Source organism: Drosophila grimshawi, unplaced genomic scaffold, assembly GCF_018153295.1.
Source record: "Drosophila grimshawi isolate 15287-2541.00 unplaced genomic scaffold, ASM1815329v1 contig_1148, whole genome shotgun sequence".
NCBI classification, from domain to species: domain Eukaryota; kingdom Metazoa; phylum Arthropoda; class Insecta; order Diptera; family Drosophilidae; genus Drosophila; species Drosophila grimshawi.
The window spans coordinates 119,247-135,392 of NW_025062646.1; the positions used below are offsets into that span (position 1 = coordinate 119,247).

Sequence of the window (16,146 nt, forward strand, 5' to 3'; positions counted from 1 at the left end):
AAATAATTTTAAATCAAGTGACAAGTGACTTATTGGGAATTTAAATAATTTTAAATCAAGTGACTCCATAGTTTGTAAGATATGTGTTTCACTAAATATATTACAATTAATATTACCTATTATAGGTTAATGAAAGAGTAGAGATTACAATTATCAGCTCCTAGTATTCAAAATTGATCAAATAATTAAATTTGATTAATTTTTAGATTTGCATATACTTATGAATTCAATTAGACTCTCCACGGGGTTTCCAAATATAATTTTGCCTTTAATTTTTGTAATTCTTATTTTGTTTCGCATCGGTAAGCTCCAATTGTCCTCGAAAACGCAGCTTTTTTGACATTTTATGATACAATAGGATTATTGGGTCAATTGCAGTGGGTGTGCGAAACTGCTGTTTTAAGTATAAAAATGTTCATAATCAGTGATGCACAGTGAGATGAAGTGAAAACACATTGAATGGAAAATGCTTCCTAGTTTTTCCCCTTCAGTGTAGGGAATGTCATGCATATGTAGATCACACATAATGGCAGCCTTGCTGCCATCAAATTACATGTCAATTTAATTAGTTTTAACTCGTTTGGTTCAATGCTTAATAATTATACAACCAAAACCACTATGAATTCCTGCATTAAGCTATTTTCTCATAATACTTTCCAAAGCTTTTATGTATGTTAGGGGATGACAACACTGACACGGAAATGTAATTATCTTTAATATCAAATAAAATGCTTCATTCATTAAAAATGAAAAATTTTAATTAAACTATTTCTTGGAACATGAAATATTGTTCTCCTTTAATTATTCGTACAGCAACAATATTTCTATTCATTAGAGCTGAGTAATACCTTCCTTAATAGAAAAATTTTTCCGTTTCTCCATAATATTAATAAAATCAACAGTTTTGTAGAGTTAGTTGTCTAAAATGTTCTGACTTCTTAACGGTTATGCCGACAAAGTAATCTGTCAGTCATATCGCAGTTTGCTTTTCATTATTGTCCAAACCCTGTTTGTAAGCTATCAGCACCGTTCTTTTGAAGTTACATTTTAGTTGATTGAGTAAGGGGATCTACCTCATCGTGTTCAAGGACATACTCCCCACTGTCGGCAAGTATTGATATTAGTGGAAACAAAAATATAAAACTCTCGCTTATTTTGTAAAGTTCCACTCGAAGACTTAAATGTAACAATTCCCAGGATCATATCTATAATAGATGTTTCATATAAAAAAAAAAATTAAATGAGAATTGCAAAATGTGTTTTCCAAATGGCTCAAAAGACATGATCATAGATCATAATATAAAATGTTAATTTTATATGTCTATTAATTCAGTTATTCATTTTAATGTATCAAACTTTTAATATAAATATACAAATATAGAGCAAATCCGGTTTCTACGAACACTCCTCTTGGCTTTTTCGGACACAGCGTGCCACTTTGCGCTTGAAATCAGTGTAGGATTCTCTCCATTCCTTGGCAGCATCAACATTTGCTGGGGACTCATCGTTGGGATCCGCTAACATTGATATCACGGATATCAAAATAGTTTCCACTGTGTGCACCGGGAGCCAACGCTCTGATGCTTTTTCGTAGCCCCACTTATCATCTCCCGGCTCGTGTAAAATCGAAATACAGACATCACCATTCTTTTCAATATTTGGATGCCAGATTTCCGTAACAAACTTCATTCGAGGTGGGCGCAGGGGGTACTCCTTAGGAAAGTATAAATGCGCTTTGAAGAAACCTCCTTCACTGTTGATAAGAAAGAAAAAAGATATCAATATTAAAATGAAGTTTTTCTCAACGTCGAGCGCAAAGATAGGATTTGAGTATAAGTTCGCGCCTATACTTTTATTAATCAAAAAATAAGTGTTATAGTCGATAGTGTTCTAGCATATTAGAAGATATTCGTAGTATACATCAGACAAAACATCATGCACGAAAAGAGTGCTTCTACGCTATTGGAAATGAATTCTTAAATAATTGTAGCTTGTTCTCCTATGTAACATTATTAACCTTATATGTTAAATAACTTTATATTATTAAGTCTACGCAAACTATGCGAGACCATTTATACAATTGGTACGATTGTACCAAAAGTGTTAAGCTTTTTATCAAGTACTTTATTTCTTAACGGGGCTGTAGAGTTTTGTTAAGAGGTGATATCAGTACTTAGAATTTCAAATATATATGCTCGAAACTGTTTATAAAACGATACTTTCGACAGGGAAGACGCACCAGTCAAATTAAATAAAATTGATGTAGATCAAATTGGCTATTGATACTGATCAAGAGGATCTCGAAGCTGTTTCCTGCGGCATACATTTGCACAAAACTTATTCATTATAATATGCTTTTTACCTCGTTTTGATGGGCACTTCACCTAGTAAAAATGATTATAAACTATAAAATTGGCAATAACAAAAAGAAAAAAATGATCTGCGGGGAATATTTAATATTCTTGCATAAATATAGCAACAGGAAACGGATTTTATTTTTTTCTTAAAAATTTGACTATTTATTCACGGTTTAATTGGCTAAGTACGGATCATTTTAGTTCAAACATTGATATTATAATAGTGGAGGACAAAAAATCATCATCAGCCCCAATAATTTTTTTGTTGCAAAGCTGTTTTAAGCGTCACAGGGGAGACGTTTCGCTTATGGGGAAGACCCATGATAATCATTCAACCCGCCAACCTTACCTTATCTGAATAATACAGTAGTCCGATCCATAATATAATAACAATGAAACAAAACTAATCGAGAACAGAGCACATACGTTAAAAAAACAAAATAAGTTGGAAAAACGAACATCAGATCAATTCGATTGCCTACCAATATATTGCCCCAGGCATCTTGAAACTAATTGAGGGAGCAAAATTAATGCTTAGAAATGAAATGTGTTCATTGCTGTATTGTATTGTAAGAAACATATATATATATATATAATTACTGTAATAAACCTACTACAGTGTATCTGGTGGTCCAATTATTAGGACTTCCCAACGGAATATATCATTTTCATCAATTAATCCAGCTGAGAAACCTTCTACTGGGTTTTTATTTAGTTCTGAAATAAAGGAATGGTAAGAATTTTGTAATGTTAAAATATATGCATTCATCTATGTTGTTTCTAAAACTGATTAAACTTATATATATATTGTATAAATAGGGTTTTCAAACACTCAGTCTGATTTTATAAGATTTATAAACATTTTTCCTTACCCTTACTAATTTAACCTTGACTACTACTTTTAAACACACCTGATCCTTTGGCACCCCGAAAATTACATTCACTTGCGAAGCGTAGGATGCATGCTTACATTTCATGTATAGACTAAACCTTACATTGCGTGAGCTCCCAAATGGTAGAGAGTAATTTCGGCAATTCAGTGGCTCGCACGCAAGTCCTTACGACCAGTTCATGTGAGCAAATGGTTCACCACAATTACATACTACTTTCAGGTCTTGGCACCCACCCCCGAGAACCCCAAAAGCCTATGGATATCTTCCTAGAGTCACCAAACTTATTAATAACGACATTCATCTGTGGTCGGTTTTTTTGGGATGACATCTTGTGATATTTTTCAATTAGGTTCTTCTGAAGAGAGTGGTTGAAATTAATGTAACGTTCATTGGAAGTAGACAAAGAAGTTAAGTATTTTGTTGAAAAGAGAGGGACGACGTTCAGCAGAAGTAGACAAAGACACAAAATAAAAAATCCTAGCGATGCAAACATTTTGTATACATATTGTATATAGTTACATGTTTATTTTTCGATAATCAGTCGAAAAGACGTCTTCAAAAACATATAATTATTAAATTAAATCAATTTGGTATTCATATTTTTCATTCACAAAAATTTTGATACGAGTGGTGAACGATAAATCTATCATGTGCCCATAAAAAATATTGTGCAAAGGGATCCACGGGTTTGACGTGCTTACGCAAAAAATTCTAGATATACTTAGATCGACTTTATCCACGTGAAAAAGTCTTTCATATAACTCATCTTTCGACAGATAGTTTCTAAACGCAGCTAAATGAAAAAGTAGTCTGTGAGAAATACATTAACTATAAGAAAATAAATAAATAGAAACAGCTTGCAACGGACTGTCAGTCTCTGCTATTGACGATGATCAGAAAAATATATAATTATATATACCTTATAGGAATGTCCCTGGTACGATACAAAACTTCACGACAAAATTATAATACTCCTTGTGCAAGGGTATTCAATGCAAACAGATAATCCTCTTTCGACAGATAGCTGCTATGGAAACTACATGATTTATATGTCCGATGCTGATGCGTTTTATTCCCCAAATATTATGAAGCATTACAGCACGCATCAGGATTTCTTCATAAACAAAACAGATGCTTATAAAGTCATCATCTTTCGATGTCCTATATCAGCTATTTGATATACAAGTGCGACTCGGCCAATTCCAATGCGTGTATATATACTGGCTGCATCAAAAATCAACATTTAGTCAATATCGATGCAAAGTTGAGAGAACATTGTGAATAGAAGCAGACAGATGGACATAATACGCATAGGTACATATGCTGACTCGTCGGCAAGTCGAGCATACATATATACATACATATACATATATACATACTACATACATATGTACATATGCGCTCCTGCTGTCTCTTTCAGTGTCTTACACATTTCATGACTAACTTATGATATTTTTTTGTTGTACATAATTACATATACATATATGTGTATATATATAAATACATATGTAGAAATACGCACACTTAAACGTAATTAGTTGTCAACGAAATGTGGTCCAACCAAATAAATGTGGTGAGGCAGACTTCTTATGTGCATACATACATATGTACGTACATACATGTATGCATATGTAGATGTAAATGTATATGTATTTATGTACAATACGCTTGTTGTACTAATACCTGCAATTGGCCCTTGTGTTCCTGATATTTTTGTATATGCACATACATATGTATTTGTATGTACCTTTCTTAAATATGTATATACACAAGTATGTATGTATATTCATATGGACATATTAGACATGTGTAACACATACCTGCCAATTGTTTTTTCAACAGCAATGATGATTGAAGCTCGGACATTTTGACTTGGTTTCTGGAATATTTTAATCGAATAAAGCACACATAAGTTACACAATTGAAAAAATTTACTTTAGTACCGCGATCTGCTTCGATGAAAAAAATTTATTTTATCTCATACGAAAGCCGACAATGTACTTTTTTTCATTCTTCACAGACGAAACAAAGTAATTTACTGAAACAAAATGAAATTAAAACTATCGTATGAACTAAAATGATTCAGTTCACGAAACGATTGAAATGAAACAAATTTGTAAACCACCATCGAATTCTGACTTAGCTTCAGCATTGTGAAATTCGGGCTTCTGCTTAGGTAATAAATATTTTCAATTCCAAAGAAAATAAAATATAAGACTTCATATGAATATATAAAAAATGGGTTGGAGGTTAATTGGAAGAACCGTCAACCTAAATATGTCTTATATTTATCAAAATATTTTATTGATGATGCTACGAAAATACTTAAAAAAATTTATGTGTTTTCTCTTTTACTCTTTGAATGTTTAATTAAAGTCTAAGAAACGGAAATTATTTGAACCTAATTATATATCTTATATGCGAATAACTTTTATTACAACTTTTTTGGCATATTCATAATTTATTAATAATTATATTTTTGGTTTGGTCATGCAGTAAAATTATAAAAGTTTTAATAAATTGAAAATATTCAAAGAGGTCTTATGGTGGTGTGAACTTATTCAAGGCATCTTAATATCAATTAAGAGTTCTGATCAATAATCAATTTTAATGACGGTCCATTAGGTTTTGTAGTACCGAAAACTCATTTTATAGCAATCAAAATACTGTTTGAATTTTTCGGTCCACCACTAATAGTAATTGGCATTCACTGCGAAAATGTAAACAAACCCGTTGTTAAGAATTTAAATTACGATCAAAAAATTGCCGACAACGAAGAAATCTAAAAATAAAATATACTTTTAAGATTATTTAATTTAATTACGTGAATTTCGACGAAAGCGGGGAATCTCATTGCCTTGACTCCGGATTTGGAAAAACAAAAAATAATTTCAATTGAAAGCGTTTTGCATTAAGACGTATCGCAATGGTCAATTTGGTTTCCACAAGTCGTCAGGCTCTATGCACATAGTTTACAACAGCTGCCACAGCTGTATTCATGCCACCTATGTGAATAGTGTTTCACATCTTTGGAAAATTCCCATTCGTTCCGCGAGACTTAAATCGGTGGGATTCACCTATGAGACAATTAATCTCGCCAGGCCAACAACTTTTGCGTTTTAATGCACTCAAGATACCTGACTACACTGCGAAACGATAATTATTTGTGGAGCAAATTCAAGTGCTTGTGCCATTTATGGTAATAGGCAATATACTCGTATATCAAAACTATTTTAAACTAATAACTAAATTAAAGAAAAATATTTTAAGTTAATAATTGAACATAAGTGATTTACTGCATTGTCAAACGAATAAAATATTAAAGTATAACTAAATTCGATGTATAAAATAGTTGGCATGATGCTCGCAAGCAAAAAAATGAATTTTTAATAGCGGTTTTTTTTTTTTATGCGACCTGATAGATCTAATGTACTCACTTCCTGCACGAATGCGAATGTCCTCCAAGACATATTTCCCCAATATACTATATCTATTTGTAGCTATGATTGATTATTTCCCATTATCGCAAAGCCGGGAGAGTTCGTTGCTGACTATGACTAGATTAGTTAGCGGGTCTTTTAGTCTACAGTGGCCTGTTAGGATACCGGTATTGTAGGACCGTTCTTTCCTATGGCTATTATTTGCTTAAATTGGCTATATCCATGCTTAGCCAGAGGCTTATGATGGGATATCGGTGGGGCCACAACTTCAAGGTCTGCACCCTGGTTGGTGACTTATCCATCTGTGTTCCCTTTTTATGGTGTGTGTTTTCATAAGGGGGACCTAATCTAATTATGTTCTCTCTTAGTACTTATGTGAGCTACGATATATTGCTCAAATATCTATTCGGTTGTCACCTAGTACTTACTAAATGTACATATTTACCAGACCATATAGGGTACTTCATTTTTCAGGGTATTTACCACTCTGTTCTCCCTAATGTCTCTTTTTCATATAGATAGACTCCTAGAAGAAGCTGCCCTGATTGAGAAATTCAATTTAGCTACAAAAGGCAAGTTCATCCCAGATTTTCGATCCCTAACACCGAGAACACCCTCCGGAACCACAGGAAACATTTGCGTACGTCTGTCAAATTTGCTTTACCGAACAGAGTTAGACAGGTCTAAGATTCTCTGGAAACTCGTGTATAAATGACAATTACATTTAACTTATCGAGTGAGTAAAAATCGAAATAAAAACCTGCTAGAAATATACATTATTCGGCGCATACTTTATACAGCAGTTATATCAAAGTTCCTGTCTGAATTTTGGGTTAGTCATGGGATCATAGCAACTAAACAGAGTGGTAAGTTTAACACTGGAAATATTCCACTCCATGGAATACGCAGTCACAGCGTATTTGGATACACAACCAGCATTTGATTTAGTTTGGTGGATTACCCTCAAAAATTCTCAACTTATAAAAAGAAGTTAAAAAACAATTATCACCGACAGGACTTTTTAAGGTCTTTCAGGATGTTGATCACGACAAAAGGAATAGAGCAGGCATATTTGCAAAGCAGTATGTTAGGTTCAACTTCTCACTTACCCCAATTTTTGTATGTTTGGATTTTTTCTTGGTTCTTTTCATAACTAACTACCTCAGAGTATCATTGAAAGAGACATATCTGCAAACCAATTATTTTGGAAAAGTTCGAGATTTCGAAGCAAGGATATAACAATGAGCTGGCTACGCAGTATCAACATCAATATATGATGGGGTCCCTAGATATTCTTGTAAAACATACACTTTCAAAGGTAGGCTGTCGACGTGATAAATCGATTCAAATTAAGGATTAAGGATCAGCTAAGTGGTCTTTCTTAATATTAATGGGGTTTTCAACAAGCCAGAAAGATAATGTAATATAATGAAAGTTCTCGTAGATATAGCCAAACGGATTAGATCCAATCTAATACAAGGAATCTGTGAAACATTAATCAATTGAAGAAAAGTATTGTAGTGACGACTATGTCCACACTTAGACTGCGCAACAAACATTAAATATTTACAATTATATACATACAGCTACACGAAGTAGAGCCCCACCAACGTGTGATTCTGGGCTAACATGTCCACTCCCATTAATAAAAGCACAGTCGTTTTACTTCGCCAGAAAAGAATGCACATTTCATACATACACGAACAGCAGGCTAGAAGTACCGTCCCACAAAGTTTCCAGATGTTTTTATTGCACCTGGGGTTTTCGATTAATTTACTAGAGTAATCCGAGCTAAGGACCAATAATATCCCAACCATTATCATGTACATGACACACTCAACTGGGAGCACACCAATCTTTCAAAGGGATTACATGCCAAGGGGAAAGTGGGATGGAGGAAACATACAATAGAATGTCGTAAACCAAAACGCGAGTATGGGGCATGCATTAGATGTGGCAGCTTGGAGCATAGCAATTATTGAAAGACAGGCGGACTTTTCGTCACCCACGCGAAGATTGTCAAAATTTATAAAACAATGTACTTCAAAGAGTAAATTTACTAAAGTAAATACGATATTTTATCCGAAAAATAGCATCTTTTACTGTCTGCCAAAAAAAATTAATAACTTCGAGCGATTAAGCTAGTTATCCATTGAAGATTTCTCTAATCAGATGCATTTCTTCATTTCAGAAAACATTTCAATTTAAATATTATTATTTGTAATATTTCCTGGAATTATTTCAGATGCGAAAAGAGAAAACAGCTAAAAAAGTACCTTCGTGCGAAGTTTGCCGTAATCGTTCTACTTTTATCTCGCTTATATAGTACGTTAATTAAAAATCTGATTGATTTTAGAAATATATGCATGTATTTGTTTTTTTATTAAAGTGTAAAATCGCATTGTCTTACTCAACGGACATGTTCATTGGCTCAGCAATAATATTTTAGGCTTTAAGGGATCAAAAATTTGTCAATTAAATTATCAATTTAAAATTTAAATGATTGTGTATGATTTTGTCTTAAATTTCTATCAAATATGTTTAAGGAATAACATTACTTTTAAATGTAAGTCTGAAGTATTGCTATGCAATACTTACTACTATTTACATTTATATATACATAAGGGCCATGTTGTGAAAAATCTTGTAAATTAAGATAGGACAATATTATATTTTAAGTGAGAAGACCATGCTTAAAAACTGTTCGTAGTGGATTGTGATGACACCATCCATGTCGGTATCATGTTGTCTGAAGGCTGTAGTTAACGTCTGCAATTGAAAAAATAAAATGAATGACGTTAAAAAGTGGTTTAGTTTATCTGTAAATGTATAATTATTACTACACTGATTCACAAATTAAACTTAAACTTTGTGGCTCAACTGAGCGGGCAGACAGGTGGCTCTAATCTCTAAAATTGTGCCAAATAAATGGGTTTTACACTCAGGTGTATCGATTCAGAGGGGAAGTCGATATGACCTTCCAAAGTTTAGGACTCTAGCTATACATTTTTTATTGACGGAGGGACCGGGCGTGACTGGTCTTGGAAAATTTATATACCAATCTTTGATTGTCGTCCCAAGCAACTTTAAAATTTGGTTACTACAGCTTTTAGATGGGGGAGCATAGACTATACATTTGCATTTATAGATGTTATGGATTTCGGAGCACCACCCAGGACGGACGGACAGTAAGGCGGAAATTGTAGAAACTCTTCTACTATCGGTGGTAGCCGACAGTAAACAGAGCTGGAATAGACTTATTTTTGCTTTAATTATAATAATGTGACATTCAATCAAATACTCACATAGAGGACAATACAACATTGTATAAAATCATCAAAAAGTATGGTGCCTCGGCCAAAACGATCAAATTTACGGAGCAAGACTTCCACTAGATGGTCAGAGAGCCGATATCCAAAGGAAGTAAGAGCCGTTTTAAGTTCTTGCTTATCAATATTGCCAGAATTATCACGATCAAATGACCGAAAACAACTCTGCCAATCTGTTACATATTTCCAAAGAGCTCCAAAATCCTGAAAAGACACAGTTCCTCTGTTCTCGCGATCAAACATCCCGATCATAAGTCGGACTGTTTCCGGGTTGAAAGCAGACCACGTGCCATTGGAAAGGGCCACCTGGAGTTCGTCTGCAGAAATATGACCGCTTCTGTCCTTATCAACTCTACAATAATACCCATAAAAATAACCATCAATCATTTTGTAGAAATTTATTGTGCTTTGTACTTATTCATTAAAATATTTATATGTTGTGCGTATAGTATTAATGTGAGAATAATTAATGTATGAGTGTGTGCACGTATGTAACACAAAAAAAAGTATAAAATAAATTAAAAATAAAATATATTTAAATTTGGAAATATTTACCAAGTTCTTGGGGTATGGTCTAACATATGTTGCATGCATTTGGGAAAAATTGTTAGTATGAATTAGCAGATGCTTAACCACAAATGCATGCATGTTATTTACAAGACAATACGTTTAAAATTGAATTCCCCATTAAAGAAATAGAGGACTCAGAATTGATACTTGTTAAAGTCTATTGTGTTATTACAGATTACTCGAAAAGGTTCATTCAAGGAATAATTAGTAGTACATAGCGCAATATATTTCATCATTTAGTAATTTAACTATAAACATAACACCGAGCATATCACGACGATTAGTTATGGAGGGAAGGTGGTTAACAAGGAGAAGTCTATCGGAGTATGGGGATATTACCCCCAGACACGTCAATGTAGCCTATATTTTTCATAAAAAGAATCCTGCATTACGTGAAGCGCGACAGATGAAAATAAGACCAATATTTAACTGTCGCTAGCAATGATTGTAGTGAAGATGGAAGAGCTAACTAAACTGAATGTGGAAACAAAGCCTTTTTTGTGAGTTCTAACTCATTAAATAGGTAGTCGCTCGAACTGATTGTGTCGATTATCGAACAGCTCTTTGAAGAAACGGTCAATGTTCAGCAAGGCAACAGAAAATTTGAAATAATCAAAATTGGGGTTTCGTGAATTAAGCTTGTTTTCTCAAATGAATAATAAAACAAAAATTGCAGATAAGATTATTAAGAACAAAAGAAAATGGTATGCAAAGAAAAAAATTTCCATTTTCGTGATAAGCGCTACAAATGTTTACAACTTCTCATTTAATACCATTGCAGGGGATATTATAATTTTCTAGATATGTGTGTAACGCAGTAAAAATTACATATTCGCCCCTATTTTTAATGCTAATAGAGATCAAGAAGTTTTTTTTTTTGATATTGTGAAATAAGTTTTTACGGTCAGTTTCCCACGTCTTGTTTTGAATTTAAGATGTGCCATTGAATGACGCATAAAACCGTTTCCCTAGCTTAAATTATGATTTAATTATCATTATTTGTCATTCTTTCATATCCCATCCTTCGCTCAGACAGAAATAACATATTTTAGGGAATGGCCTCTGAGCGTGTATGACAACATGCGTGTTAAAAAAAAAACAATCATTACACCGATTACAAGAGAGAACACACAGGACACATATTTGTATGTTCGTCAAGTATAATCAGCACATACCTTTGAAATACGTCCCAAAGAAAACGATTGATCAGGCATTCCACTTTGATGGTATGACATATTCGATAAAAACAAATTAATAAAGTCAGAACACTTGATTTTTACCAAAATCCAGATGGTAGTAATTTAATACTAAACTATGAATCACAGACTAAATAAGTGATGGCTCTGTCATTGAATTGACATATCGATAGTTAATAATCGAATTTACTGAATACATATTGAAACTTATACTATATGGTATTTACCGGCTTCGCTCGGGTCCCTTGTTTTTCGAAAGTTGACAATTACACCTTTCTAACTGGTTTTCAATAATTGTAAAAATCATTCTTCAGAAGTGGATTGTCTTATTCTGAAAGAAGTTCGTGCAGAAGACGATCAATTTTTTGATGAGAGTTTGTTGCGTTATACGGAATACAATACATGTAAAACATTTTGAAGTGAAGAGATTGTTTGTCTAATTAAAATTTCAATTGTATTTCTTCTTCGTATTGTAGTTTCTCATACTTCGTGTTTTTTGTCTATGAACAAATTGTTAATGTAAAAATACTGGGTGCAATTTAATGGAAAAGGAACACGCATTGGAATCGAATTGAATTTATGTCTCGGAAACAGCATTTATCGATATCAAATTATTGTCAACGAAAGAGCCTACATCTTTGAAATGATTATACATGTGAATAGCCCATAATAGGCTTACGCTCTGCAGAGAGTATCGATTTTTAAATACCCGATAGTCGTGTGCATCACTATTCAATTAGTATTTAATTACAAGACTGACTTGAATGATGTATTTATGTGTGTGCATTATGGGTTTATTTATCATAACCGGCGGCCATGTGTAGCCGATTGACAATTGATTTGTGTTGGGCGGTGCCAAATTTACAGACTTGTAAATAAATACAAAGATAAATATTTTGGGATCAAAATGGTACACAAAACAAATAGATATTTAAAATGTTATTAATATTACCATATTTCAGCGCCACTTTTATATGTGCTTCCTAAGTTTCACGGCTCTCTCTACGCTTTTCTACATATTACATGAACGTCCTCATTGGGACTACATGGGATCATCCGAAACCAGCACAGGACACAACGAAATGTAAGTATCCGTGAGGTCTTATGAATACTAAAAGTATATACTTTAGTTTTTAAAAATTTTGGGTTGTAAAATTTGTCATAGATGGTCACAAGATAGCCCAATTGCTCTTAACTTAATTTAAATCGTTTAAAATATTGAATTGAGGCACTTTAAATATTATTTAATATGGAATCGTTTTCGTCTTTAAATACAATACAATACAATAACTTCCTTATAGACTCGAGTATTGATGCTGATCAGAAATAAAGTAGTAATAAATACAACGGCCGAAATAGACAAAAAAATTCGAATCTTAGAATCAAAACGTAACAAATGATTACAAAAATAATTATTGTTTCTATGATTTTCTTTCGGTTTGGATATCTTCATAGATAAAAAAGGTGTTCTCATAAGAACTCGTCTTTTGACTGATTGTTCCTAGGACAGAATTGTTGTGCTAGAAACTTAAATCTTACCGAAATACAAACTGTTTGATATTTAGATTTTAAGATTTCCATGTTAAATATTCTGATATTGTTTACTGATTCAAATTGATTAATATTTTCATTTGCTTTATTTTAAATATTTTGAATAGGTATCACAAAAACACCATACACATCGTTGCAGTCGCCTGTGGCCAGCGAGCTCAAGAGACTCTAGTTATGATAAAGTCAGCTATCCTTTTTAATTATTATCAAGAATACCTCAAGTTCATAGTATTTACAGAAGATCCATTAACTGGTATATTAAGGGAGAAACTGACAGACTGGCGTGATTTATACCCGCAACTGTTTGACTTCGAGCTTTTGCCATTAAAATTTCCAAACAAAAGTGAAATGGAGTGGAAAAACCTTTTTAAACCATGTGCAGCACAGCGCCTATTTTTGCCGGTAAGTACCAAATGACAGGACCTCATAATATGGTTCTAGGGCTTTCATAAAATTGTAGTTGAGCTGCACTGCTGCAGATCTCTGCATAGTTTTCGCTTCATTTAATATTAAGTTAGTTGTCTGTTATCGTCGCAGGTAACTGATTGCGCTACATTCTGGCCGAAGTGCTAAAAAGATGTATCTTCACAAAAAAATTAAAATACTTTTCTTCACTTTGTAATGAAGATACATTTTAAGAAAAGAAAATAGAACATAGCGATAATTGTGATTTTTAAAAAATTAAATTAGTGTCATTCCACATATCCCCGTAATAAGTTTCATTGCTAAGATTTTTAATTCAACTCAGAAAAAAAAAATAATATTTGCATTTTAATTCAAGTCTCTATTGACGGATGTCGACTCGCTGCTGTACGTGGATACGGATATTTTATTTTTATCTCCGATTTCTGATATATGGCAGTTCTTTGGAAAATTCAACGAGAGTCAAATTGCTGCATTAACGCCAGAGCACGAAAATGAAAATATTGGATGGTACAACCGCTTTGCACGTCATCCGTTCTATGGCCGACTTGGAGTAAACTCTGGAGTCATGCTGATGAATCTTACACGCATGCGAAAATTCAATTGGGAACCTCATGTATTTCCTATTTATAAGGAGTTTAAGCTACGTATTACCTGGGGCGACCAAGATATTATAAATATTCTGTTTTATTATCATCCCGACAAACTCCATATAATGCCATGCGAATATAACTATCGTCCAGATCACTGCATGTATATGAGTATATGCAATACTTCACATTCTGGAATAAAGTTAATACATGGTAATAGAGGATATTTTCATTCTAACAAGCAACCATTATTTAAAGCAATTTATGATGCAATTGAAAGTTATCAATTTAGTTCTAATGTATACGCCGATTTTCTGTTGCCGCTTCGCTCAGCATTAATTGCGCAACATATTAATGAATCTAGTTGTGGAAAAATCTCAAGTGATATTCTTTTAGTGGCAAACAGTCTCTTCGATAATAAATATTAAGCACTATAAGTTTTCGTCAAATCATGTAAGGGAACATGGTAATTATAAACAAACCGATTGCATTATAAAATATTTTGTAAATAATTAAAAGTTTTGTTTCAACAAAAAATAATCGGTATATATTTCATTATTTAATTTAAAAATATATATGTATATATTTACAAATCCACGGCCAGCCAATAAGATGGATTTAATATTTTAGAACAATATGCCGAAAATAAAGTTGTATACTTCCTGTTAACAAATAACGCTTATGAAGCCAGAGAGAATTGTTAAATACAACGACGACTGAGTGAAAAGCGTGAATTTGTACATATCAATTTAAAGTCTTATGTCTAAAATTGTTTGAGTAGAATGATTCAAAAATCACAAAAATCGATCCTTCAGCAAAAAGACGGATAAAAGTTTCATCCAGATTGCTTTTAAGCTGAGAACTAGTGGTTGTGATCAAGATTATATAGACCTTCAATGTCTTGGTTACTCACATATTTATCGCGTCCTGTAAAAGATTTTGAATACAGAACTTCTTCTTGTACCTGTTTTATTAAGTGGCCACTATTGTATATACACTTGCTCAAAAATCTCAATAGCTGAGTAGTTCTTAACTAGTAAGATTCATTCTTTTTTTGTTTATTAAATTATAACGTCTACAAGACTAAGATTTAAAATATAAGAATGCAATAAGAACAATAAAAATATATTTTCAATATTGTCCTACGCTTAATATTGATTTAAAAAAAAATTTATTTATATACATATACAGTGTCTCACAGCTCATCAGGGACAGTGTCTAGCAAAAAATTTAAAGTGCTATAAGGTTTAAACAAAAAAAACAAACGCAAAATGTTTAAATGCCAATTTGTTTCCTGTTGTATCACGTTTGAAAAGGAAGTTTTTGTTTTTATTAAAATATTAATTAATTAACTGAAATTGGTCAAAAACTGAAAACATATCCAAAATACATCTCAAAGCTTTTTCGGGGCAGTCTTAGAAAAGTAACATATTAGGCGAATAAAAACTTAAATAAGGATGTTAATACTTAGTATGATATCCTTTAGCGTTAATAACTTCCCTTAACCTATTATTCATCGAAGATATCAGCTTCCGGGTAGTTTCAGCAGAGCATTTTTGAGATCGGATCTGTGATTCCGGAGGTTATTTTCCAGCAGAACCCACAAATTTTAAATAGCAATTAAATCTGGAGACTGGGCAGGTGGAATTATCATGTAGGGGCAGTTCCAGATAAGCCAGGACTATACTAATCCGGACTTATGCTTGGCAGTTGTCCTGGTCGTTGTCGTGGTAGAACCGGAAAGTACGCCGGATTCCTAGCTTCTCGGCACTTTGGAGTAAATTTTCCTTTAATTAA

At 33.0% G+C, this 16,146-nt stretch overlaps 3 protein-coding genes across 6 annotated transcripts; 1 reads left to right on the top strand and 2 right to left on the bottom strand.

The window, feature by feature from the left end:
* Nucleotides 1-1,255: 1,255 nt before the first annotated feature.
* LOC6570023 (ubiquitin-conjugating enzyme E2 G1) lies at nucleotides 1,256-5,312 on the bottom strand. Of its 2 annotated transcripts, XM_001996155.3 has the most exons (4): nucleotides 5,186-5,312; nucleotides 5,071-5,129; nucleotides 2,972-3,074; nucleotides 1,256-1,753 (listed from the first exon to the last, which is right to left on the bottom strand). In XM_001996155.3, exons 2-4 carry the CDS (start codon nucleotides 5,114-5,116, stop codon nucleotides 1,396-1,398), a joined length of 507 nt encoding a protein of 168 aa, XP_001996191.2. In that variant the 5' UTR covers nucleotides 5,117-5,129; nucleotides 5,186-5,312; the 3' UTR covers nucleotides 1,256-1,395. The 2 variants fall into 2 exon arrangements, with proteins under 2 accessions (XP_001996191.2, XP_032597725.1); XM_032741834.2 differs by lacking the exons at nucleotides 2,972-3,074; nucleotides 5,186-5,312 and having other exon boundaries at nucleotides 5,071-5,087.
* Nucleotides 5,313-9,036: 3,724 nt separating this feature from the next.
* LOC6570024 (programmed cell death protein 6) lies at nucleotides 9,037-11,839 on the bottom strand. Its single transcript, XM_001996156.2, is given in 4 exon segments — nucleotides 9,037-9,459; nucleotides 9,996-10,371; nucleotides 11,765-11,790; nucleotides 11,792-11,839. Coding segments are annotated over 4 exon segments (537 nt in total). The 5' UTR covers nucleotides 11,825-11,839; the 3' UTR covers nucleotides 9,037-9,357.
* A 699-nt stretch (nucleotides 11,840-12,538) lies between these two features.
* On the top strand, nucleotides 12,539-14,878 carry LOC116806046 (glucoside xylosyltransferase 2). Of its 3 annotated transcripts, XM_032741832.1 has the most exons (5): nucleotides 12,540-12,695; nucleotides 12,748-12,869; nucleotides 13,444-13,518; nucleotides 13,575-13,738; nucleotides 14,118-14,878. In XM_032741832.1, exons 4-5 carry the CDS (start codon nucleotides 13,685-13,687, stop codon nucleotides 14,775-14,777), a joined length of 714 nt encoding a protein of 237 aa, XP_032597723.1. In that variant the 5' UTR covers nucleotides 12,540-12,695; nucleotides 12,748-12,869; nucleotides 13,444-13,518; nucleotides 13,575-13,684; the 3' UTR covers nucleotides 14,778-14,878. The 3 variants fall into 3 exon arrangements, with proteins under 3 accessions (XP_032597724.1, XP_032597723.1, XP_032597722.1); XM_032741833.1 differs by lacking the exon at nucleotides 14,118-14,878 and having other exon boundaries at nucleotides 12,539-12,695; nucleotides 13,575-13,638; XM_032741831.1 differs by having other exon boundaries at nucleotides 12,543-12,695; nucleotides 13,444-13,738; nucleotides 14,118-14,872.
* Nucleotides 14,879-16,146: the final 1,268 nt, after the last annotated feature.

Excerpts from the sequence above, each read along its gene's own strand:
- LOC6570023 (XM_001996155.3), bottom strand. The coding sequence starts at position 5,116 with ATGTCCGAGCTTCAATCATCATTGCTGTTGAAAAAACAATTGGCAG. Across the intron at positions 3,075-5,070 it reads GTTGAAAAAACAATTGGCAG|AACTAAATAAAAACCCAGTA; the intron begins GTATGTGTTACA and ends CCTTTATTTCAG. Across the intron at positions 1,754-2,971 it reads GGACCACCAGATACACTGTA|TGAAGGAGGTTTCTTCAAAG; the intron begins GTAGGTTTATTA and ends TCTTATCAACAG.
- LOC116806046 (XM_032741831.1), top strand. Across the intron at positions 12,870-13,443 it reads AGCACAGGACACAACGAAAT|GTATCACAAAAACACCATAC; the intron begins GTAAGTATCCGT and ends TATTTTGAATAG. Across the intron at positions 13,739-14,117 it reads CACAGCGCCTATTTTTGCCG|TCTCTATTGACGGATGTCGA; the intron begins GTAAGTACCAAA and ends TTTTAATTCAAG.